Below are 26,677 nucleotides of genomic sequence, written 5' to 3'. Positions count from 1 at the left end.
CAGCTTTTTAAATGCATCCCAGTTTAAAATCTTCCAATGGCTACCCGTTATCTATGAATAAAGTTCAAACTTCTACATGGATGACCCTTCACAATATGGCCCCAATTCACCATCCAGTTTCACTTCCTGCTGCTTTTCTGATCTGGCCACCTTGAACTATGTGTCATTCCCAACACACATGTATTTCCACGCCTCTTTGACAAATGTTTGCTATTCGTCTGCCTGTGATACTCTTCCTCACCATCATTTGGCAAAATCCTACGCATCTTCTTAAGACCCAGTCAAGGGTTTGGAACTTTTCCCAAATGCTTCCATGCTCCAAGCAAAATAAACTGTTTCTTCAGCATTTCATGGCATGGATTAAGGACTCAGTTGGCCTGAGTTCAAATCTGAGCTCTGCCCCTTCCTATCTTTTTCATTTGGGGCAAGTTACTTAATCTTTCTGCATCTTAGTTTTCTTGTCTTTTTATAAAATGAGAATTATTATGATTATTGTTATAGCACCTAATACTTGTGTTTTAGTTGGCCTAAGTGCCCAAATATAATAATTATTATTATTAAAGTATGAACTCCTTGAGTACAGGAATCATATCATATATTTCCCATTTAATCTTATCAAACAAAACTGTAGTTGTTATATAAGAAAAGTTAAATAAACATTTTAAAGTTAAACACAGTTTACATAAGAAAAGACACATAAACAGTACTAGGAAGCCATTAATAGTATTCTGTGGTCCCAGAGGTAGAGGAGTGGGAAGGAAAATGAATATGAATAGACAGACCCAAATCATAAATACTCTTGATAGTATTTCAATCATTATAACATGGAAGTAACCAGAAGTGAATTATAATAGTATCTCTAATGTAACATAATGCTAGAAATGATATCATCTCATTATGTTGGCAACACTTTTCAAAATGCTGCCACAAGGCAGGACTACTGATGTTAGAAATCCATACAAGATTGATATTAAATAACTCTACTGACCTTATACACAGACATCCTACTTTTCCCAATTTTTATTTTGAAATATTTCAAACCTACAGAAAAGTTGGAAGAACAGTGTACCATATACTTATATATGCTTCACCCAAATCCACCAATTATTAACATTTTGCTAGCTTTCATCACCTATTTAGATTGGTTTTTTTTTTTTTGGCTGACCTATTAGAAAATCACAGACATCATGAGCATTTCATCTCCAAATATTTCAAGTACATATCACATAAGAACAAGACACACTATCCTACATAATCACAGTATCACTATTACACCCAAGAAATTTAAAATTTGTTCATTATTTTGAAATAAACAGCTCATCTACCAAAATTCCCACTTGTCCCAAAAGTGTTCTTTATCGCTGTTTTTCTTTGGGGGGGCAGGAGGGACTCAGAGTCCAATCACGGATCATGCATAGCCTTTACTGGCCCATCTCTTTAGGTGCCTCCACTCTAGAAGAGTTCCCTGGCCTTTTTTTAACTTTCACGACATTGTCATATTGGAAGAGTCCAGCCCACACTATTTGGCTCTAACTGTTTCCACTAGATTTTGGCAGGAGTATTACAGAGGTGATGATGTACCCTTCCCCTGGCATCACATCCAGAGACGTACCATGTCGATTTGTACCACTACCAATGACATAACTTTTGATCCCCTGGTGAAGTGGTATTTGCCCAACTTCTGCATTAATTAATAGAGAAATTCCCTTTTGCAACTAATTAAGTAATCTGTGTGGTATACTTTCAGGCAGTTTGAACATCCAGTTCCTTAAGAACTCTACTGAGTGGTCTTATCATCCACTGATAATCCCTATCTAAATTAATTCTGATTCTGATTGTGGCAAAGGCAGGTTTTTCCCCCTAATTCTATGATTCCTTCTATATTATTAACTGACATCTTTCCATTAAATAGTTTTTCCTTTCTAGCCCCTCCCCCTTTTTAATATCACTATAGTATACAGGACTATTTTATTCAATGTGTCTCATCCATTATCATCTTTACTCTTTCTGAAGCTTAAATTGTCCCAAATTTGGCGGGACTGCCTCCTATGTGGTTGGAGACGTCCCCCTTCAAGTGAATCCTTCAGACCTGCCCCATCTGGCACAAAATAATGTAGGCTCACTTTCCACTTTTTCTACCCTAGACCTAGATCAGACATTTCTTTAGGAAACAGCAGTTCTTTTTAATAAGGAATGGTACTCAAAAACTAAGATCTCGGAACAAGATGTGTTCATCACGGCAATTTTTAAAGTCATATAGGACATCCCAGTATAAGAAAATTCTACTCCCCTGAGAATGTCAGAACCACATATATCAAAAGGAAAATAATGGGCAAGCCATGCTGTGGTAGGCATCCCACATATAAAGTAGAGGAAGATGGGCACGGATGTTAGCTCAGGGCCAGTCTTCCTCAGCAAAAAGAGGAGGATTGGCAGCAGTTAGCTCAGGGCTAACCTTCCTCAAAAAAAAAAAAAAAGGAAAATGATGCAGAGGTCTTAATCTCTATCTTATTTTCCCTTTGCTATCTCTCCATTACCTTCACTGACTACATAAACGGTACATTGTTGTGTATTTTTCTTCCCAGGAGCTGTTTTCAGGAAAGGATTAAACTTTTGTTTGAAGTTAGCAATCTGATACCCAATTGTCTCAAGTCATGTCCCCTCTGAGTCAGGACTGGCCCCTCCTCTTGGGGCAAGGAGGGTGTAAAGATTAAAACTGGGACTAATATATTCTTTGTTGCTTCCTAAACTCCAGTGATCTGAGACTGTATTTTTAAGCCTATGCAGGACCAGTTGAATAGTAAGTACTTCACAACTGCTGAATCACCCACATAGTATTAACTTATCTTCTATTTGGTCCAAGGTTCCTCTCACTATTAACATGAAAAATAATCCAGATGTAAAGGCTAAACACATACGCAATGCATGGATAGATATTAAATAGGCTTCTCTTCCAGAACGAGAAATCTTAGAACTTTACTGAAGTTCAAGTCTTCAGATGACTTTTTGTCTCTCCCATTTGATATTAAGATGCGTGACTGAGAATGAAGTTGACCGGAGTGACGCACATCTAGACCTCACCAGCAGAGGTCAGGAGAGGATAAGAAGTACAAGAAGGAAAGTGGTGTTTTGACAGAATGACACTGAAAAGTCTATGGGTCACGTATTTTGAGTAAGATTTCAAACCACATAAAATTAAGACGTAGTTTTTAAAGATATGTGTAGGTTCCAATATTCTGTAAGCCATGCAAAATACTGCACTATATAAAGGAGTAGCTGAATCCATGAAAATTCCTAGTTTTTACATACCCTTTCCTCCTTATTAAAAACATCAATAAGCTCAAAGAAACAATATAATCCATTATTCATATTGTTCTCTGTAGAGTAAATATAGTAAGTGTGGTTGTTTATTTGTTTGAGTGCCTGTTTGGAGGTATCCAAAGCACTTTGCAAATTATCAACATTAATCCTCTTATGAGGGACTGCCTACTACTCTCCCTATTTTCAACAGAGAACTGCCTTATGTAAAACAATACACTGGCGAAGCTGGAACTAAAGCCACGGTTACCTGACTATGCCTTAGAGTACAAGTCTTCCCAGACAGCAGAAAGCGCCCTCTTCAAATGTATGCATTGTAAAGATTTGCACTTCAGCAAGGCTATCGTTTCCACCGATTTTATTCAACGAAGGAACACATAGAATTTTTATATTAGTTTCATAGAAATGGCAGAGCTTGACCATTAGGACTAGGCAGTCACCGAAGAATAAACGGACTAAACTTAAACTAGGAAAATTGGGGGAAATTCCAATAAAGTAAAAAGTTTCTTGCCTCAGACTGCTTTGCATGTGTGTAAAGTTCTCATTCCACTTTAAAGAAACCAAAACTGTAAAAGGCAGGTCCTGCAATATGAAAGCAGTTACGTACAAAAGGCACAGTGGAGCCTCTGTCAGCAGCCTCAGAACCCTGCCCCTCTCTCAGTATAAGACACTGACCAACGGACATAAGATTAGGTCCTAGGATAAATGATGAAGGTGTGCCTGGGTCATTTTTTAGTGATTTCCTACTATATTAACCTCTTTGGAGTAAACAACCAATTAATTATAACCTTAATTGCACTGGGCAAGAGGTCTTTCATTGTACAGCAAGTCTCTAAAAAAAACAAGTAAAAATTTAAAAACAAATAACTTCCCTCAAGCATGCATCCTCCACCAGCTCTTGTCTCATAGTTCTTTTCTTCACTGTCACATGTCTTAAATCATCTATATTACTGGTTCCCAGACTTGGATTTTTCTGGACTAGGAAACGATTTTTAAAAACAAGCGGGGGAGGATGGAGGGGCCAGCCCAGTAGCATCCATCACGCTCCACTTTGATGGCCTGGGGTTCATGGGTTTGGATCCCAGGTGTGGACCTACACACTGCTCACCAAGCCACACTGTGGCGGCATCCCACATGCAAAGCAGAGGAAGATTGGCACAGATGTTAGCCCAGGGACAATCCTCCTCAAGTAAAAAGAGGAAGATTGGCAACAGATGTTAGCTCAGGGCCAACCTTCCTCAAAGAAACAAACAAATCGGGGGGGGGGGGGGCAGGCACTGGAGAGAAAAGTCAATATTGGGTTGCCAGATTTTTATTTTGCCAAATATGGATATCTTGTGTTAGAAGATACCTTCCAACTCTTCCCTCCCTACTTTCTCAAATAAAGGACACTATAACATTGGAAAGGACATCTCTATCAGTCTTTACATCAACATATTGAGTGCTCTAGAGCAGTCATACACTCACTGGGTCACTCATTCAGGCACCACTTGCTGAGCATATATTATGTGTGCTGCTCTAGGTTCTGGGGACACAAGAGTGAACAAAGCAGATAAACCCTCCCTCACAGAGATTACAGCCTAGTGAGGAAACAGACAAGACAAAGACGGAAGTAAAACATTTAGGATGTGAAACAGTGTTAAGTGCTAGAGAAAAATAAAGAAGCGAGGGATAATTAGCATGTTGGGGGGGAGGGAGCTCCCTAATTTAGATATGGCTGCCAGGGAGAGTCTTACTCTGAAGGTGACATTTGAGTAAATACCTGAAAGAAATGGGGGGTTTCCTTTTCCTACCAGGCGGAAGAGCACCCCAGGAGAGGAAGCAGCCAGTGCAAAGGCCTGCAAGAGGGAATATGGTGGGCATGCTCGAGAACTACACAGGAGGCAGTGAGTGAGCAAGAGAAGGCAGTCAGAGATGAGATGGAAGACTTGACAGAAACCAGCTCTTAAATGGCTTTGCAAGGGATTCTAAGGACTTTCCCTATTACTGTGGATAAGATGAGGAGCCACCATAATGTTCCAATCAGAGAGTGACAGGATCTTACTTATTTTAACAGGATCATTCTGGCTCTTTGGGTGAACAGCTATGGGGACAATGGTAGAAGCAGGAAGTTGGAACTCCAGAAGAGAGATTACAGTGGACCAGCAGGCAGAAGTGGAGATGGTGAGAAGTCCTCAGATGCTGAATACCTTCTGAAGGCAGAGCTCACAGGATTGCTGACAGATGAAATGTGGGGTATGAAGGAAAGAAAGTCAAAGATAACTCAGAAGTTTTGAGACTGAACAACTAGAAGAGTGAAGTTCCCATTTACTGAAACAGGGAAGTTTGTTAACAGAATGGGTGGGAAGAGAATAAGAGAAACTCTCATGTGGACCTTGATTAGACACGTAAGTATATAAAGTAAGTCAGATATCTAAGTCTAGACATTGTAATGCATATACAAGGACATACAAGTCTGGGATTCATGGAGCCAGGTCATCAACGCATTGTTGACACTTAAAGCCAAGGACTAGCTGAGATTACCAGGGAGGTAGCACAAATAGGAAAGAGAAGTTCCAGGCGTAGGCCACGGGGCACCCTACAGTATAGAGATCACGGAGATGAGAAGGAACAAGAGAGCAAACTGAGAAAGAAGAATGTGCAGAGTATGGGATTTTGAAGGCCAAGAAAAGAGACTGTGTAAGAATGAGACAGTGACCAATCACGTCAAATGCTGCTGGGAGGTCCACTGAGAAGTGACTACTTGATGCAACAGCGTAGAGTAATCAGAGACCCTGATAATGGCAATGGAGTGGAGGGTAAGGGCCAGGAGATAAATCTGACTGCAATGGATACAAGAAAGAATTGCAGGAAAGAAATGAAAAGAGATATCAATGCCTCTTTCAAGGAGTTTTACTGTAAGAGCAACAGAGAATCAGGGCAGTAGCTGAGGAGAAAACGGGGTCAGAAGAAGATTGATGTTTGTTTCTTTTTTTTAGTGGGAGTAATAATAGATTTTACTCTGGTGGGAACAATCAAGTGGAGAGAGAAAGAATTCAGGAGAGAGAGGGAAGAACAGGTCGAGTGACGCCGCTGAACAAGCAACACACATACTCACGGTAACTAGAGCATGGAGGCACAGAGGAAGACAGGCGGGCAGGTGTGGCTGCGGAAGCTGGTCGAAGTTCTTTTCTGACTGCTTCTATTTCTTATAAGAAATAAGAAGCAAGAACATGAGCTGAGAGAGGACAGACAAGGAGGTGCTGGAGGTTAAAGGAGGGAAGAGAAGCTTCCAACAGTTAAAATGGAAGCAGAAATTCCCCAGGCAGGAACTGTATGCTTCCAGGCAGCAGGAACGCTCCAGCTGTCTGTGATCATGAATGTACAGTCGGCACGGTTGTGAGTCTTCTCCCAGTTGCCCTTCGTCATGCAGCCACAGGCACCGCAGAGGCAGGAAGTCGGCTTTCACTAGGGTTGTAGGTGAGCCCAGAAGAAGGAAGAGGGGCGAGGGAGGTGAGGGTGTATGTGACTGACTGTATGGACCTACAATAGAATTTGAACTGGGAAGGGAGGGGACTGAAGGCACGAGCGTGGCGAGGGAGAATGAAACAGCGGTGGGATCGGGGGGACAGGTTTAGTGAAGCCAGGGCAGCAGACGAGAGAGAGAATGGTCAGAGCGTGGAAACAATTCCTGATGTTCCCATTTCACAGCAGACTGACAGAAGTTCACCAGAGGCAGAATTCAGAGAGTGCACACCGCTATTGTCACCTCCTTCTCATTCATTCCTTAGCCACAGGGATCTGCCTTCCCCACCACCAGCACTACCACTTCATTTCACTAATACCAGGCTCCCAAAGGCCACCAATAATCTCCCACCTACTGTCTCACTTGATCTTCCTCTAGTCACTGGACAGACAGTGAGCATCTCAAAGGCAGAAACCATGTCTTATTTGATCCTAATATTCTACGCAGTATCTAGCCCAGTGCTTAATACTCAATTGCTATGCAATAATGTAGGTATTAAAAGAAAGAAATTCCTTTGCCAAAACATCAAGGTTAGGATATTGAGAGAGAATCAGGCAGGCAGAAGAGAAGTCAACTGCAGGAAGTACCCATGGGGATCTCAATATACCGAAAAAGGCAATTTTGTCGACATTTCAAAGTTATGCTACAGTTTTTATTTTCATAAAATGTTTATTTTATAAAGATTTTCTAAAATATTTTTCAAATTCCAATTCCAATTTTACCTCCCTTATCTGAAATTCAACCTCCTTCCCCTATCAAATGCAAACAAACTGAGAATAATCCCCACCAATGACCTCCCTTTCATTCTACAATTTATTTTTGGTACAGCAAAAACCAAGAAGAGGAGGGAGCTTCTGGCCAGCTGGAGAGCATTCAGTCCCAAGTTTTCGTGCACACCCAGCTATGGACCCAGCTCCCTAGCCAAGCGTAATGAAGACAGGGAAACACCAAGTAACCAAAAAAAGTGACAGGTTTGCCATATATAAGACTTCCCTAAATCCTTAAAAAAGCTAATATATTTGACTACAGCAAATGCTTGTTGTTGCTGTCTGTGGGAAATCTGATGAAAACTTCATGGACAGCTATGTTCCAAAGAGCCACTGGTCTAGAAGAGCGCTTTTTTCGCCACAGGTACATGGGAATCACTGGTGAAGCTTTTTGCCAACCATCTCCCTGGGCTCCCGCAGAGTCTGACTTAACAGAGGGAGGGGGGTCCCAAGCAACTGTGCTCTTAAAAGGCTCTAGATTCAGAATCACTCCTGGACTGAGAAGCACCTGTCTAGAATGCAGGCTTCTGATAACTGCTGTCTTTCCTTTTTTCCAAGTATCTATCAGAAGTCTCATAAAATCTAAAATTATTTCACCATTAATTTAATTACTTTCTTACAGTGATATACTTAGGGTTGAATTCTAACAATGACTGTCCCATTTACACATAATATGACACTCAGAATCACAAAGGTGGTAGATTTTATTCCTCTGATAAACCCGATTCACCAGTAACTGTAGACAGATGCAGAGCTGGACTTACCCGTTCCATAGCTGCATTATGATATGGGAGCTCCTCCTCACTGCAGAGAAAAACAGCACATGTGAAACAGTTGAAATCATAGCGAACTTTTAAAAAAATTAGAAATCTAAGGAACATACTATGTTCAAGCATTTATTTGTCATCACAAATTACATAAGCTTCCATCCCACCAAACTCAATACCAAACAAATTAGCTATTCTGAAACCACAATGTCCCCTATCTTCAAATCTCTAGCCCTGCACTGTCCAATACTGTCATTGCCAGCCATATGTGGCTATTTAATTTTAAATGTAAATTAAAATTAAAAATTCAGTCACTCAGCCTCATTAGCCACAGCTCCAGTGACCGACAATCATGCAGACAGACAGAGGTTACTGAATTGAACAGGGCAGATACAGAAAGAACATTTCCACCACTGCAGAAGGTTCTATTGGACAACGCCACTCTAAAGCAAGAGTCAACAGGCTTTTTCTGTAAAGGTAAATATTTAAATAGTAAATGGTTTAGACTGTGGACCATACAGTCTTTTTCATAATTACTCAACTCCGATGTTGTACTGTGAGAGCAGACACAGATAACATGTGAACCGAATGTGGTCTTGTTCCCACGAAACGTTTACAAACAGGTAGAGAGCTGGATTTGGCCTAAGGCCACAGTGTGTCAGCCTCTACTCTGGACCATCACCCACACTCTCTGTCTCAAACGATGGCCTATCATAAATGCTTGCTCAAAAAGAATAGTTTAAGGAAATAACTGCCTCCAACAGATTTTTTAATTAAAAAGAAAGGAACTTCTATTCTGTAAATAAGGAAAGCTTCATTTGCCAAAAGTTCAACAGGGATGATTTTTCTAAAATGCACAATGAAAGATCAAATTCATTTCTCTGATACAGTAATGCTGTGGTATCACCTCTAATATAAAATATTCTAAGACTCTGGTATTAACTCTCAGTAATAAAACAATGTGCTATCCATAAACAAAGATATGTGCTTCGAGTTGCTATCTCAGTAGCATTGATGTTTTGGGCAATGATATGTACGTATTCTTGCCTTACTTCCTCTTGAGACCAAATAACACTACTTTCAAGAGTACAATACATTTGTATTCAAGAGTCCAGTATTTTAAAGGCACTCTTTTGCTACTCTGAAGGTCCTTTGGTGAACTCTGAAGCTACAGCAGTGGTACTGACAAGAAAGTGCAACAGCCAAAAGAGATCTCAGAGAGATAGTCCAAACCTCTCACTTCACAGATAAGAAAACTAACATTTTCACTTAGCGACAGTCACTTAGCCTAATAAACAGGTGTTCAGCACTATCTAAACCAGCGGGTTCAAATTAGGGTAGACAACATCTTCAAACTGTGCAGGAACATATGAGAAAAGGCTGGAAAACCAATTCTCAAGAAAAAAAGAAACTTTGAAGATTAAGTATAAAAAGTCTTTTTTTAAACGTAAAATGTCCACTCACCTTTACTGAATGTGACACCTCAGGGGTTTTTTTATAGCTTTCTTTATACTCTTAGTCTACATTTCCCTGCTAATTTATAATCCTGATTACTAGGGCCACTGATGTATGAATGGTACAGGATGCAACTTCCGGTTTAAAAGCGTGCCTATCCATTCTTCATTCACCGGCAGAAGCGGGCTTGTTAACACTACTGGAAGATACTTCCTTGGGGATTAGGTCAGCGGGGGCATCTTGAAAGAATAAGACCATCTGGCACCTTTTGTGTGCACCAAGAATGGTATTTCTGGGCTGAGTGGGCTGCCCTGTGCAAGAGCAACCTTCTGTACAGCTAATTTGAGCTGATCCTGACAACTGCTTATTTGAACATTCCTGACTGCAAATGAAGTGCCAAGCATGGGTGCCTACCACAGGACAAATTCTCTGAAGTTGCTGGGTACATTTCTTTGGTGTCCTCCTATTGACTAAACAAGACCAACGGACCTAACTGTGCCTACTCCTCAACACTGACTCGGAACCAGGTTTTGCACTTGTCTGTGCAATGATGCTGATCATCTGCTCAGGCTACATGGCCTATGCTGGGCAGGTCTTAGAGAAGGAACTGCTTTGTGAAATTCAAGACAGGACTGCACACAGCACCCAACTCCACCTTAACCTCAAACCACGCCATTGAAAACCCTGGGAGAAAGGGAGGCAGGAATACACGTACAACCAGGGTCAGCCTTAGGCAAAATCCAGGAGTAGACAAAGCTGGTCTTGGATTTCCCTCCAGCCCAATATTTTACATCATTTCCTTTTGCATTGTCGCAACCCCATGAGGATCTGCCACCTATATAGTCCCCCATTATGAGCCCCAAACAGTTACTGAATTCCTACTATCCAAGCCTCTTTAATGTGTATTTATTTTATTTTTAAATTGAGTTATAATTAACATATAAAACGCATTAGTTTTAGACATACTTTGATGTACGTATATCCTGCAAAATGATTACATTAAGTTTAGCACATCCATCGCCACATATAGTGACAAACTTTTTGCCTTTTTCCTTGTGATACCTTTCAAGATCTACTCCCTTAGCAACTTTCAAATATACAATTCAGTTTTGTTAACTATCGTCACCATTTGTACATTACATCCCCAGGACTGACTTATCTTATAACTGGAAGTTTGGATCTCTTGAACTCCTTCACCCCTTTCCCCCACCCCCCACCTCCGGTAACCACCAATCTGTTCTCTGTATCGATGCGTTTGGGATTTATTTTTTTTTCTTAGATTACACATATAAGTGATATCATACAGTATTTGCCTTTCTTTGTCTGATTTATGTCACTTAGCATAAAACCTTCAGGGTTTATCCATGGTGTCACAAATGGTAGGATTTCCTTCTTTTTATGGCTGAATAATATTTCATTGCATGTGTGCACGTGTGTGTGTGTATGACATTTTCTTTATTCATTCATCCATCAATGGACACTTAGGTTGTTTCCAGGTCTTGGCTATTGTAAATAATGCTGCAGTAAACATAGAGGTGCAGATACCTTTTTAAGATCATGATTTCATTTCCTTTGGATAAATACCCAGAAGCGGAATTGCTGGATCATACGGCAGTTCTATTTTTAATTTTTTTTTTTTTTTACAGATTTTATTTTTTCCTTTTTCTCCCCAAAGCCCCTCCGGTACATAGTTGTATATTCTTCGTTGTGGGTCCTTCTAGTTGTGACATGTGGGACACTGCCTCAGCGTGGTTTAATGAGCAGTGCCATGTCCGCGCCCAGGATTCGAACCAACGAAACACTGTGCCGCCTGCAGCGGAGCACGCGAACTTAACCACTCAGCCACGGGGCCAGCCCCTCTATTTTTAATTTTTTGAGGAATTTCCATACTATTTTCCATAGTGGCTGCGCCAATTTACATTCCTACCAACAGTGCACAAGGGTTTTCTTTTCTCCACATCCTCTTCAACACTTATTTCTTATTTTTTCAATAATAGCCATTCTAACAGGTGTGAGGTGATTTTATTTTATTCATTTATTTATTTTGGTGAGGAAGCCCGGCCGTGAACTAACATCTGTTGCCAATCTTCCTCTTTTTGCTTGAGGAAGAGTGTCACTGAGCTAACATCTATGCCAATCTTCCTCTATTTTTTCTATGTGGGACGCTGCCACCTCATGGTTTGATGAATGGTATGTAGGTCCATGTCTGGGATCCGAACCAGCGAACCCCGATCAGCCGAAGTTGAGTGTGTGAACTTAACCACTATGCCACCAGACCGGCCCCTGACATGACATCTCAATGTGGCTTTGATTTGCATTTCCCTGATTAGTGATGTTGAGCACCTTTTCACTTCCCTGTTGGCCATTTATATGTCTTCTTTGAAAAATGTCCATTCAGATCCTCTGCCCATTTTTTAATCAGATTGTTTGCTTTTTTGCTATTGAACTGTATGATTTCTTTACATATTTTAGATATTAACTCTTTATCAAATATATGATTTACAAACATTTTTCTCCCATTCAGTAGGTTGCCTTTTCATTTTGTTGATGGTTTCCTTTGCTGTGCAGAAGCTTTTTTAGTTTCATGCAGTCCCACTTTTTAAATTCTGCTTTTGTTGCCTTTGCTTTTATGGTCAAATCCAAAAGTCACCGCCAAGACTGACGTCAAGAGTTTACTGTCTATGTCTTCTTCCAGGGGTTTCACGGGTCAGGTCTTACATTCAGTCTTTAATCCACCTTGAGTCGACTTTTGTGTGTGGTGTGAGATAGTGGTCCAGTTTCATTCTTTTGCATGTGGCTGTCCAATTTTCCCAATACCATTTATTGAACAGACTATCCTTTCCTCATTGTGTATTTTTGGCTCCTTTGTCATAAATTAATTGACCATATATGTGTGGGTTTATTTCTGGGCTTTCTAGTCTGTTCCACTGACCTATGTGTCTGTTTTTATGCTAATACCATACTGTTCTGATTACTATAGCTTTGTAATACTGTTTGAAATTAGGAAGTGTGATACCTCCAGTTTTGTTCTTCTTATTCAGAATTGCTTTGGCTATTCACGGTCTTCTGTGGTTCCATACAAATTTTAAGACTGTTTGTTCTATTTCTGTGAAAGATGCCATTGGAATTTTGATAGGAATTACACTGAATCTGTAGCTTGCTTTGGGTAGTATAAACATTATAACAATATTAATTATTCCAATCCATGAGCATAGAATATCTTTCCATTTATTTGTGTCTTCTTTCATCAATGTCTTATAGTTTTTGGTGTACAGGTCTTTCACCTCCTTAGTTAAATGGATTCCTAGGTATTTGGGGGTTTTTGATGCAACTGTAAACGTGATTGTTTTGGTATTTCTCTTTCTGATAGTGTATAGAAACACAACCGGTTTTTGTATATTGATTTTCTATATGCAATGTTACTGAATTTGTTTTCTCATGAATGGATATTCAATTTTGTAGAAAGTGTTGAGACTTCCTAGACGGATGAGAGAACAAGAATGCAGTCAAGTCTTCCTATATGGATTTTCTTGCATTGTTGCTCCATACCTAACAGCTTTTATACAAAATCTGCTGTGTGCACAACACTCTTCTTCAGAGAACTTTTCCTCCTTGAATCTCTCTGTTGGCATACATTAATTTTCACAGCCTTCCAAAGAGAAAGCAGGGGACTGCCACCTTATCAAGAGCCACACACAATGTCTAGAATACACAGGTAAAGCACTGTACCAGCCTCAGGCACAGTGGCTGGCTTGCTGAAGGAGTGCACTAATGCTGCTGAAAGAATGTAGGAAAGGAAGGATGAACGCACACCTGCACGCACATATGCATCTTTACCTTGCCACCTAAATATCCTTAAGTAGAAGAAAGGAAGGACCAAAGTCTGGGTCAGTACAGAGTATTCCTTTGGGTCAGCAGACTACAGCCCATGGATCAAATCTGGCCCACTGCCTGTTTTTGTAAATAAAGTTTTATTGGAACACTGCTTTGCTTGTTCATTTATGTGCTTTATGTGGTTGTTTTCCTGCTACAGTGGTAGAGTTGAATAGCTGTGACAAAGACCATATGGTCCACAAAGCCAAAAATATTTTCTATCTAGCTCTCTAGAGAAAGAGCGTACCCCTGATTTAGAAAACAAAGGTTTGTCCTCTAAGGGAAGGAGGCAACCAGAGGCTACTTAAAGCAAACAATAAGCTGGCAGCAAGAAGCTATGCCTCATGGAAACACAGTAAGTAAAAACAACAAAAATAATAGTCATCCCGGGAAACAGAGCGACTTTCACTGGATCTATTTTTTCATCTGTTATTAAACTTAGAATTACTAATTAGAGTATATGTGCCTACAATTTTTCAGTAGTTCAGGAGGAGCATTTCCGTAACTGTGAGAGAAACTTTCATTTGGAAACTTAAAACTTAACCTGTTAAAATTAGTAAGTTGAATATATTGACTAAATTTTATTTCTGTTTCTGTAGTAAATTTTGTCTAAGTTTAGACTGACTCTAGTCAAAACTATTAGATGGGTAAAAGAGTTCTCAAGCCTCTGTCATCAAAACAGATATTCTTTAAAGGCAAAAACACCTTTATTCTGGCTTTCACACATTAATGTAGTCATAGTAAACCAGAGACAATCTGCTAAATTTTATAGATATACACACTTTGATATGTAGTTGAAAATGTGAAGCTTGGTATTAATTTTATCTTTATTTTTGGTATGATTTCCTTCTAATCTTCTATTAGTAACTTTTGACCTAAAAACATTATCTATCATTATCCAAATACCAAGCATTCTTTGTTGAGCGAACTAGCAGTGACTATTTTTGATAAAAATGTTGAAAGTTCTCTAACTTCTTAAATAAGCCTGATTTCTCCATTCTCCAGATATAACTCCATTACGGTAAAGCTGACTGGGGGTCAGCTTTTCTGACCATTTCTGAGTACTAAACAAAGACATGCCTGTTCCAGCACCAAACCAGGCTGGTTTGGCAACAGTTTTTATATTTATTGTGAAATCTGTTATAAAACCAAGTTAGCCTTGTACTGTCATCCCTCTTCATATATCATAACAAGTAATTTAACTTACTGAAATTCTAATTACATATGAAGGCGGCAGCCCTCAGAGAAGGCTACAAAGTTATTTTTCCCATTATTATTGGATTGACATTGACACTTACAACCTAATTTCATTGCAGAACCAACCAAAAACTGCAAAGAACTAATAAGACAGCAGAAAGAAATGCTCTTTTGATCAAGGTGTAACAGGGAGCAGTATCTAAATGCCTAGCCAAGTGACTTTTTTCAATAGCTCAAAAAACTCCAGACTACGGTGACAAGCAAGAAAAGGCACCAGCAGCAACCTCAGGAGAAAGTGTTTTATGTGAGGCTTTGTAACAAAATCAACGACGTCAGGGAAATTTACTAAAGCCTAACATGACACTACAACCCATTTCTCTGTTGTGTTATTTTCGTTTGTGCTGCCTGTTTTAGGACTACTTCATGGAGTAAAAACAAACAGCCAAACAGCAGTGTGACAGTATGAGAACAAGTACCAGTTCCGTTTTCAAAGAAGTGGTGAGCTCAGCTACCCAGTACACCTCCACAGGGACCGTTTCAAACAGTCTCCTTCTCTTCAGGCACTCTTTCCCCCACTCATTTTCCTTCGAGGCATTCCAAAGTGCTGCTTCTATGTTTCTCTTATTAAAAACACAGGAGAGTAGGAACAGGCAGTATAATGCAGAAGGTCAGGACACCAGCTCTGCTGTAAGACTGCCAAGGTCCACACCCCAGATCTGACACTTAATGTCAGCACAACTGGGGCAAGTTGCTTGACCTCTTTGTGCTTCATTTTCATCTAAAAAAAGACAGAAAGAATACCTATCTCAAAGAGTTTTTGAGAGGAATAAATGAGCCAACCCATGTAAAGAGCTTAGCACAGTGCCTAGCACACAGTAAGTGCTCAATAAATATTGGATACTATCATTCAGATACTATACTGACTGACTTTTTTTCCCACTAGAGCCAAATGGACAGAGGATAAAAAACACAAAATAACTGAGTGTGACTTCAGATTGCCAAATACAGGCTAAGCTCTTGGGCCAGAACCCAGCTCACATTGTTTCAATGAGAAAAGAGAATTTAGGTAATTACTAGAATACTTTTGGAATGCACAGTTTTTCCATACATATTTTGTACTATATTAGACCATTTTATGATAAGAACATTTCTAATTGTGGTTTGCTCCCATCAGAAACACTTGCGGAGGTCAAAATCAGCTGAGTTATATCCTTCCTTCTGAATCAAAATCTGGGACAGAACCCAGAAATCTGTTTTTTGTGAAAAAATAACAACAACAAACATTTCCCAGCTGATTCTAACGTGCAGGCAAGTTTGGGACCCACTGATCTTGACAGTGCTAAATGCTCAAACTGTCCTTCAAAACTTCATTCACTCAGATCTGCGCATTAACTCACAAAAATGTACAATCATTTCCTGCCACATTTGTGGCTAAGTTTGATTTACTTAAAAAAGTGGAAGTGGCAGTTTAAATTAAGAACAGTATTTTCATCAGAGTTAAATACTGCTCTATTGGTTTGTTGAAGTTCAAAGTCCTCTAATTACAACAACTCAGGAGAACATCTGGGACATGCTAATGTCCTTTGGTATAATAATAACACCGTCTATCTGTCCAGACCTTTATATAACATTCTCTCATCTTATTTCTTACATGCTTCAGTTATACTCTAAGACATTCAGAGCAGTTAATAATTTGTTTTACAGATAAGGCAGGAAACGGTTAACTGGGACCAGCGAAGCCAAAAGAAGAGCATATATTCTCTAACCTCCAGAACTATTTCTGTTTGTTTGCTTGTTTCACCCTGAGAAAAACATGGTGCAACAAAATACTTTCTAAATGCAAGAAAACAGAACGGAAGGAGAAAACAAGGTCTGAGTACTATAAGTTACTGCTATGAACTATATAAGAAATTGTATTTTTCCTTCAAAATTTAATCAGGGGCCGGCCTTGTGGCCAAGTGGTTAAATTCTCAAGTTCCACTTTAGCAGCCCAGGGTTTCGCTGGTTTGGATCCTGGGCACAGACGTGGCACCGCTCATCAGGCCACGCTGAGGTGGCGTCCCACATGCCACAACTAGAAGGACTCACAACTAAAATACAACTGTGTACTGGGGCGGCTTTGGGGAGAAGGAAAAATAAAAAATAAAATCAGTAAAAAGAAATTTAACCATATATCGTAAAATAAAAATCCCTGGATTTTTCCTATTTATAATGAACAAGACTGGAAAAGAATAAATTTGAAAGAGAAATAGGTTAATCACGAAATTGTATTGAACCAAACAAACTACAGAGATGAAGAGGAGTCTACAGCCTATGTGAATCTGACTAAAAATACCATAGTCAGGGGCTGGCCCTGTGGCACAGTGGTTAAAGTTTGGCACGCTCCGCTTAGGTGGCCTGGGTTTGTGGGTTTGGATCCCAAGAGCAGACCTACACCACTGGTCAAGCCATGCTGTGGCGGCAACCCATGTACAAAATAGAGGAAGACTGGCACAGATGTTACCTTAGGGCTAGTCTTCCTCAAGCAAAAAAGACAGGAAAATTGACAACAGATGTTAGCTCAGAGCAAATCTTCCTCACCAAAAGAAAAAAATCACTTGAACGACTTTATAAGTGGTCTAGACCTCTCTCAACTCTTTATGTAACATACTTAGGATAAATGGAATTAATTTTGAGAAGCAATAACATGAATACATTTACAACTATAAGGGAGATCAAGAGCACTTCTTTTCATTGCTCATTTTTAGGATGCATAACACTAAAGTTCTAATTGCCAATTATTTTTAAAATGCATTTATATAAAAATGAAATGTTTTATCATTATTTTTGAAGTACAAATTGTTATTCATTTCCATTTAATTCTGCTAAATTATTAATACAATTCATTTATTGCACTTAATGTTCTTACTAAAATACAACAAATATTAGAGACTGTATTCTTAACTATAGTTCGACTTCAATCATAGAGGTTAAAAAAGCCAGGAGTTTAATAACAAAAAGCACATTGTAGGACCAGTCCTGGAACCTATTCACAGTAATGTTATTAGAAAGAAAGAAAATCAATATAATAGGTGATCATAGAAACATTATAATAAAAAAGTTAGCTTTGAATATATGCAACTTACTGTAAAAAGCCAAATCTATCTGTGACTTTGTAAACAAGGTAATCAGCATCTTCCCAGGGTTCAATCTCGGCACCTTCTCGTCCCTATAATAAGGAACAAGGGAGGGTTATTGGGCATTTATAAAACGGAATAATTTCTTAAAATAAAAGGACAAAGAAACAAGAGTTATTTTTTACGTATTAATAATAAGAGCTGGAAATGAGGCATTATCAACTTTAATTCATTTTTTTGAAAAAATAAACTATTTTTGGCAATATAATCACCATTTGCTAGTTACAAACTTTGGCAACAGCTGACATGTAGCTAAGCCACAATTAAACTTGGGTTCCTGTGAAAAGATGATTGGGAAAGAGGGAACAACGGAGGATAAGAAAGCCACACAAGAATAAAGTGTCAAACTTGAAAGTTTTAGAGTGAACATGTCTTAGAAAAAAGTATTTCCTGCCTTTTCATCCAAACTTCTCAGAAGAGTGAGCTATCCATTTGTCTCTCTACTTCTTTACTTCACAGCCACATCAGCCTTGATGCTATTCTTGTCGAAGTCAAAAATGATCTCCCATTGTCAAATCCAGGGGACAACCTTCAGGCCTTATCTAACGGATTTTTTCAGTGCACTTGTCAACGTTGCTCACTCCCTATTCCCCAACCTGCATGACACCATCCTCTTTGGTTCTCCTCAACCCTCTCCCAGTCTCCTTTTGATGGCTTCTTCATGGGTACCTCTCAACTGTCGAGGTGCCCAGAGCTCTGTCCTCTCTTGCTCTTCTCACTCTGCTCTGAGGCTATTAACTAGCACTGATCAGGAACCCCAAATGTAACAGTCTATATCAATCCCACAAATTTCAGACTCAACTTGTGGACCCCTCTATCTGAGTATATTTTATAGTTGTCTGCTCATGTGTTCTCCTCCGAGTAGGCTGTGAGCATCTTGTGGGCAAGGACTGCTGTAACTCATGTCTGTACCGTGAATCCCCAAGGCCTAGCATGATGCCTAGCCTGGCCAAAAACTGGTTAATGGTGTGAAAAAGAAAAATGCATGCAAGCATGAATGAATGATAGTTCTATTGGTTTTAAATCAGTTAAGCGGTAAAATAAATTAGTTGGGTTTTTCATGGACTACACTAAAACCTAATCACAAAAATGGGAGTGTCTGATGTTCCAAACAAGCAACTTGGAAACGAACTCTGGGAACCTAACTGTTAAGTTGAGCGCTGCCTGAATGCCTCCCTGGAAGCAGGGCACAGTCCAGATGGCTTTCTATAATTTCATGCTCCTGTTATTCTCATAAATAATCAAAAATAACAGATATGAAATTACATGCAAGTGATATAAATATAAAACCTGACACTTATAAATCACTGCAACAACTCATTATAGACATTAAGAGGTAAGGCAGTAATAAGGAGACACGTAAATTGCCAACAACTGTGATTTTTCTAGGACATCAAAAAACAGATTCCATAATTAACATAAGGATACAATGCTAATAGAGATGATACATAATGTATAAATTCAAATTTTCAGATCCTGTTAAATTTTTAATAGCACATATAAATTATGAATAAAATGAGTGTTTAATTCTATATACTAATGTATTCAAATATTTATTTAATACCTAGTATGAGTCAGGAACTGTTCTAGGTATTTAGAATACAAGAGTAAATCAAACAAAAGAAATTCTTACCCTCAGATTTTACATTCTAGGAGTGAGAGCAGACAACAAACAAAATAAGTATAATATCAAGTATGCTGGTATAATAAGTGCTATAGTGAAAAATAAAAGAGAAAGGGGATACAGAGAGCCAGCGAGTGGAGGAGGGTATTAAGCAGTAGGTCAGAGAAGATCTCCCTGAGAAGGCAGCATCCGGGTAAAGATCTGAAAGAAGTGAGGGAACGAGGCCTGAGGATATCCAAGACACAAGTGTTCTAGGCAGAAGGAAAAGCCAGTGTGAAGGTCCTGAGGCACAAGCAGGCTGGTGCGTTGGAAGAATAGCAAGAGGCCAGAGCGGCTGGGGCAGAGGAGAGGAGGGAGAGAAAATCTGGGGACGAGGTCAGGAAAAAAGATGACTTCAGTGGTCACAGGAAGTAAACAAACGCTTCCGGAATTTTAGCTCTCCAAAAAGCAAATCCATTTCTATTTATACGTTTTTTCTAATAAAACTTACTCAATGAGTAAATACGAATACTTACTCTGTCATATTTAGCAACTATTTCAGCTCGCTCCTGGGCAAGTTTGAGTGCTACATCCTGGTCTGAATCTGTGGAGAGACCAAATTTAGACTACCTGTTATTTAAAGAATCATAAAGTTAATTAATTATAAAACTAAGACAAAACAAATAAAAATAGTACAATAAACCAATACTGCCTAAAATGACAAACTAGCAAAATCAAATAAACTTAAAAGGATGAGTTAAGTATCTGTAACTACAACTTTGAAATATCAACATATCAACCATTTCAATATTATATATGATATTCAAAAGAAAGCAAATTTGTTAACATAGCATTAACTTAGAGGATAATGATAAATCTTATCCAAGAATCAATTTTGGATCTAATTTCATGAAAATTAGTATTAAAAAAGAAACTGAAACTGAAAACTCTAAGTTTTCAGATGAAATCCACTTGGGTAGATGATAAGAACATTCAAGATAGCTTTTGAAAATTAAGGTGATTTGTCCAAAAAATAAACCAGCACAAGATATACTTTAGGAATTAAAAAAAAATTATTTCTCTTACAAGATGAAAATAATCATTTCTTCATTTAGCCAATGATAAGGTCCCCCTTATCAATTGCCCCAACTTCTATAAAAATCTCCAGTTTTACTGCCCACTTGCGCATGCACACGCATGCGCGTACACACACACACACACACACACACACACACTTCTTTTTTATTACCACCAGGTATCTCAAAAACACAAATCTGACAACAGAAGTGGAGATCATAACATGAAATAGTAGGGATATAATGACACATCCCAAGTACCATAAATAAAAATGAAAGACCAATGATAGACTATATAAAAGGCACCTCTGATCAAGAAGACAAGCATTCCATTGGAAAATTGGGCAAGGATCATGAGCAAGAAATTCACAAGAGTAACAATAGCAGAAACAACTAGATTTGTGATCCTACTAGAGACAACTATATTTGTGCTCTTACTAAGTGCCTGGCAGACGGTAAGACACTTCCAGGCAGCAGATACTGTGAAAAGCACTTCACATGCCTTATCACATTTCATTCTCACAACAACACTCTAAGAGAGGTTTCATATTAATTTTATTACACAGACGAAAAAAATGAGGTTTAGAGATTTTAACCAACTTGTCTAAGGTCATAAACCTAGTTAACAGGAAAGCTGGATTCAAATTCAGACAGTCTTGACTCCATAGCCCATATTTTAACCATTACTTTATAAAAATGATTACTAAAGACACGAAAAAGGACTTCCAGTTAACGATGGGAGATGGAACACACACTTTTATACCCACTCCTCCTAAAAGGCCACTAAAACAACAATGTGGGGAGTCTTTAAATCCCCTCCCTCAAAGGCCCAGCAAGTGGGTTCCTGAGGAGAGGCAGGGGTGGGCTTAAACACAGGGAGTCAGACACCCCCTGAGAGTTGAAGAGATGTGCCATGGCTGCAGCAGAGGTTGGGTGCACAGAAGAAAACCAACTCCTCACCCTCCAAAGCAGGAAACCAACATACTGCCTGAAACTGCAGAAGCAGGAAGTGGCAACAAGGCCTGTATCCAGCACTCCGAAGTAAACAGAGAAAGAATCAGCTCGGGGGTGGGGAGTGGTTACTCTATGGGGTGGGCAGTGAGGGGGGAGGAGTATACAAGTCAGCTATTTTCCAAAACAAGTCTCACAGTCTGCTGAATCTTTAAACCAAGGATAGCTCTCACTAAAATAAAATCTAAATTTAAAAGCCAAGACATGGGAAAAAAATCAAACTCATTAGAAACTAAAGAAATACAAGTTTTAAAATATCCCTTTGCACCTATCTCAGACTACCAAAAATTGCAGTGCTATTACTCAGTGTTGACAACAGCGTGGGGACATCTGCAGTACCTTACTCTGAGGGTAGACATATAAGTGTATAAAATCTTTCTGGAAAGCAGTTTGATAATGTATATCAAAAGTCTTAAAAACAGGCATAACCTTTACCCGACAATTCCACCTCTAGGGATTTATGCCAATGAGGTAAACGAGCACAAGGGCGTTTATAATAGTAAAAAGTAGCAAGATGAGAGCTTGTAAATTTTTCAGTTTACTTGGGAAAAAATGTTTATGTCACTGCTTTTCTCAGTTAGACTACAAAATGTCAATATGCTATCTCTTGGGGGAAATGTGAATAAATAATAGAATGCACCAATAAAAGTACAGGCTGGTTCAGATTGTCACAGTGAACTAATGCAATCGGAAGTCTGCAATAATCAACTGAATGATATACATATTCATTATCCTATTTCAGACTTATGAACCTCTATCAATTCCTTTTTTCCTCCTCTGCTGCCCAGCTTTAAAACATCACACTCATACTTCTACAGATGGGTATAGAAAGTAAATTAATAGAAATTAAACTCAAAGTAGAAAACTTGACTACTTATTAAATTCCATTTCCGTTATCAGAAGAGTTAAGCATGAATTTCTACGGGGATTAGGCCAAATTCAATGGATGAAGGCTTTTCCTTGAATATATACTATGCCAGTCCTTTATTCCTGCCGCCAGTTGTAGGAGTCTCAACTGTATTTCCAACTTAGCAAGGAGAAATTTAAAAGTATAAAGGCAAGAAGTGGAAATGGGATGGAGCTGGAATGTGAAGATGAAAGTATCCCAAGAAAACGTCATTATGGCAAACTGTTAGATAGAAAGCTTTACGCAGATCATTTCCCGACTAGAGATTTCCAGAAAGGAAAACCTAATCACATAATAGAGGCTGTACTGAAACTGGATGAAATTGTATCCTAATTTTATGGGAAAGATGATATACTTTATCATGATTCGAACAGTTGACACTAAATCAAATAAATAAGCTCTAAATCTTGAAATTCCTTTAGAAAATTTTTACCCTTATATTTCCCCATGGGAGAAAATTTTTTAATATTAATGAATGTACAGATGGTTCTTGACTTATGACGGTTTGAGTTGATGGTATGAAAGCAAGAAGCATTCAGTAGAAACTGTACTCGACTTTTGAGTTGCGATCCTCTCCCGGGCTGGCGACGGGCAGTACCATACTCTCTCGTGATGCTGGGCAGCAGTAGCAAGCACAGCTCCCAGTCGGCCCCACGATCGTGAGTGCGAACAACTGATACACTTACAACCATTCTGTTTCCCACTTTCAGTACAGCATTCAATCAATTACATGAGAAATTCAACATTTTATTATAAAATAGGCTTTGTGTGAGCTGCTTTTGCCCAACTGTGCACTAACGTGAGTGTTCTGAGCACATTCAAGGTAGGCTAGGCTAAGCGAGGATGTTCTGTAGGTTCTGCAAATGCGTTTTCCTCACGATATTTTCAACTTACAGGGAGTTTATCAGGACATACCTCACTGTAAGTCAAGGAAGATCTGTATTCTAAAAAGAGAGTGGGTTTAAAGTCAAACTAATTTTAGAAAATATAGCCAAACCTGCTTCTTTGAAGAGATTAAATGGAAATGCCAACCTTTCCCAACACTGAGTTTAGAGACATTTAATAATCTGCATTGTGAGGCAATCATCTTTAGAGTAAGAAGTGGTATCGTATCCTGATGCAGAATTTGCTGTAGTTAAATTACGTTTCATACGGTCTCTATAGTTGAGAAGTTCATTAGGAATTACCCTAGAATGCTCCCCTTGGTTTCATTCTGATTGCTTATACAGAAATTCAGTGCAAGAACAAAGAGCGTGCCCTAAAACACTGACCACAGGGCTTCGACAGCTGTCCTGTGTCTGTGTGCAAGTGTGCACAAAGTTCCAGGCACCTATTAAACAATGACAGCTGTGTTACTTGGTACTTACAGCACATGTCATTATCAAATTTGAAAACCCTATTACATTATTCAAGCCAAATTAAATCAAGTTATTTTTATTGACTTTACACTTAATATAACAAGGTTTCAAAGTATAAGAGGCATATTTTAAGTAGTAAGGATCAAAAGACATTTGGATTAAATACTCAAGTATACAGGAAAACATCTCTGGGCACAAATTTGTGGAAGAAAATGACAACTATAGCATTTTAAGAAGCATTTTAAAAACTGACAACCATAACATTTTAAGAAGACCTCTAATTCCACTTAAACACAAGACTTCTAAGAATCAAGTATCCTCCTGAATTACCTTTTTTGAAAGCAGGCATTGTAACTTAGCATCACTAACTTAACCCCAAATCATAATCCAAAATTAGTAAATTTCAAACTCAATCCAATAAAACTGACAGCAAACCATTTTTCCCAGTGTACATTTTGACAGATGAATGTTAAAAATACATAAATCCACAATTTCAACTTAAAAAGTACTTTACCCTTTGTTAGATAACCAGTCTGGCCTTGGGAATTAACAACCGCTTCAGTCCTCATAGAGTAAACTTATCTATTCCAAGATTTCATTATTATTTTGTAGTTCTCAGGCACACCAAGAGGGTTAGGTGGTACCTGACACATTCTGCAACAAACTGAAACAGAAAAGCAGAAGGCAGATCTACTTTAAACTATTGTGAAACAAAGACAAGAAAGATGATGTTTGAGATACATTCTCAGGGAGAAAAAAGACCTTGCTGTGGTTACATGGACTATAGATACTCAAACAAAGATGATATTTGTTGAGGGTAAAAACATGTCTTTCAGGCTAGATCCCAAGTATGAACCACACCAGCCTACACCCAGCATTCCATCTAATAACAAACAGGCTTTCAACAAGCAGCTTCAGAATATCCTCAATTTCGTATTTCAGAATTAGCCATGTTCTTATTACTTTTAATAGAACTTGCCACGGGGCAACAGAAGAATTTTTATTTAAAACATTAAACTAAAGCTAAGGAGGAATGCTCTTCTTCTCAAATACATATCTTAACATAGTTTCTAAGGATCATTTTTAATGTGAAAACTTCAGCCCCTGTTTCAGACACTGAGCAAATACATGCTAAATTTTGGAATGTTTCGGAAAATTTTTAAACACACCACATGTACACAAGTGAAACAAATGTTTCATGAAACAATATGTGTAACTACTGTGGGATGGCCCCGTGACATTTTCTATTCTATTTATTCCTTCCTTCTTCCCTTCATTGCTTCCTTCTTTCTTTCTTTTAAATGGGTAGCGACCTACAATTTGGAAACCACCTTGGAAAACTAACAGCCACGTTAGAGACATGTTTATGAACATTAATTACACTTAATTGGACACTCACGAATAAAATTTATGCTCAGCTTAAGCCAGTTCTAACATTCAATATGAGCAAAAGATCTCCAAAGCATAGAGAGAGGGAAAAGTTTCAAGTCATGTACCAATGAGTAAGAACCAGACTGGCATCAGACTTCTTATCATGTAGAAGATAATGAAGCATTATTTCTAAAGTTCTGAGGAAAAAAATATCATAAACTTCTAATTCTATACAAAGCCAAACTATCAATTAAGCATGAGGAAAAAATAAAAACATTTTTAGATATTACAAGGTATGGTGAGCTGAAGAATGCCCCAAGAAGATGTCTACATCCTAATCATTGGAACCTGTGAATGTACCTTACATGCCAAAAGAGATTTACAGATCTAATTAAATAAGGATCCTGAGCCAGGGAGATTATCCCAGATCACGCAGGTGGACCCAACACAATCACTAGGTACCTTATAAGAGAGAGACAAGAACATCACAGGAGGATGTAGGAGGGGCTGGTGCGGTGGCGTAGTGGTTAAGTTCATGTGCTCTGCTTTGGCAGCCCAGGGTTTGCAGGTTTGGATCCCAGGCGTGGACCTACACATCACTCATCAAGCCATGCTGTGGCAGCATCCCACATACAAAGCAGAGGAAGACTGGCAGGGATGTTAGCTCAGGGCCAATTTTCCTCACCAAAAAAAACAAAAAAAATGGAGGCCATAAGAGATGTGGTGATGGAAGCAAAAGGTTAGAGTGATGTGAGGAAGGAAGGAAGGGATCACGAGCCAAGAAAAGTAGGTGGCCTCCAGAAGTTAGAAAAGGCTAGGTAACAGATTTCCCCCTAGTGGCCCCAGAGGGAACCTTGACACTTTGAAACTGACACTTTGACTTTGGCTCAGGAAAACTGATTTCAACCTTCTGGCCATCAGAACTGTAAGAGAATAAATTTATGTTGTTTTAAGCCACCAAGTGTGTGATAACTTGTTACACTAGCAATAAGAAACTAATACAAGGATTCAAAATTCATTGCCTATGCAACATTTCTTTTAAAAAGAATTTGAGAATATACTACAGAAAAACAGGACAACAACAACAAAAAAGAATTGACAAAGACTCCCTTCTCATCCAAACTTTAGTCAGGCTCGTCTGAGCCCTCTTCTCAACTGGGCCTCGACCCGGCCTCCCATCCCGTCTTCAGCGTGCCTAGGCCCGCTGTAGTAAGAATCCTGCTAAGTCAGTTTACGGAGAGTCCCCCTGACCGTTGATATCTGCTCACCCTGCCTGCCTTTACCACGAATACC

The 26,677-nt window shown here is 38.9% G+C and overlaps 1 protein-coding gene across 15 annotated transcripts in view; it reads right to left on the bottom strand.

The window, feature by feature from the left end:
- Positions 1-26,677, bottom strand: part of USP6NL (USP6 N-terminal like) — a 256,318-nt gene that overhangs the window by 50,117 nt on the left and 179,524 nt on the right. For 14 of the 15 annotated variants that reach the window (XM_070255365.1, XM_070255360.1, XM_070255362.1 and 11 more), the window contains 3 exons: positions 20,198-20,265; positions 18,008-18,090; positions 8,355-8,394 (listed from right to left, as the gene is read on the bottom strand). In XM_070255365.1, coding sequence (XP_070111466.1) covers positions 8,355-8,394; positions 18,008-18,090; positions 20,198-20,265 — 191 coding nt within the window. Of the gene's footprint in view, positions 1-8,354; positions 8,395-18,007; positions 18,091-20,197; positions 20,266-24,527; positions 24,680-26,677 lie in introns of those variants that run through there. The other variant, XM_023631949.2, reaches the window with a different exon arrangement.

The sequence above is a fragment of the Equus caballus genome, chromosome 29, assembly GCF_041296265.1.
Source record: "Equus caballus isolate H_3958 breed thoroughbred chromosome 29, TB-T2T, whole genome shotgun sequence".
Classification (NCBI taxonomy): Eukaryota; Metazoa; Chordata; class Mammalia; order Perissodactyla; family Equidae; genus Equus; species Equus caballus.
This window is presented reverse-complemented; position numbering and strand designations above follow the sequence as displayed.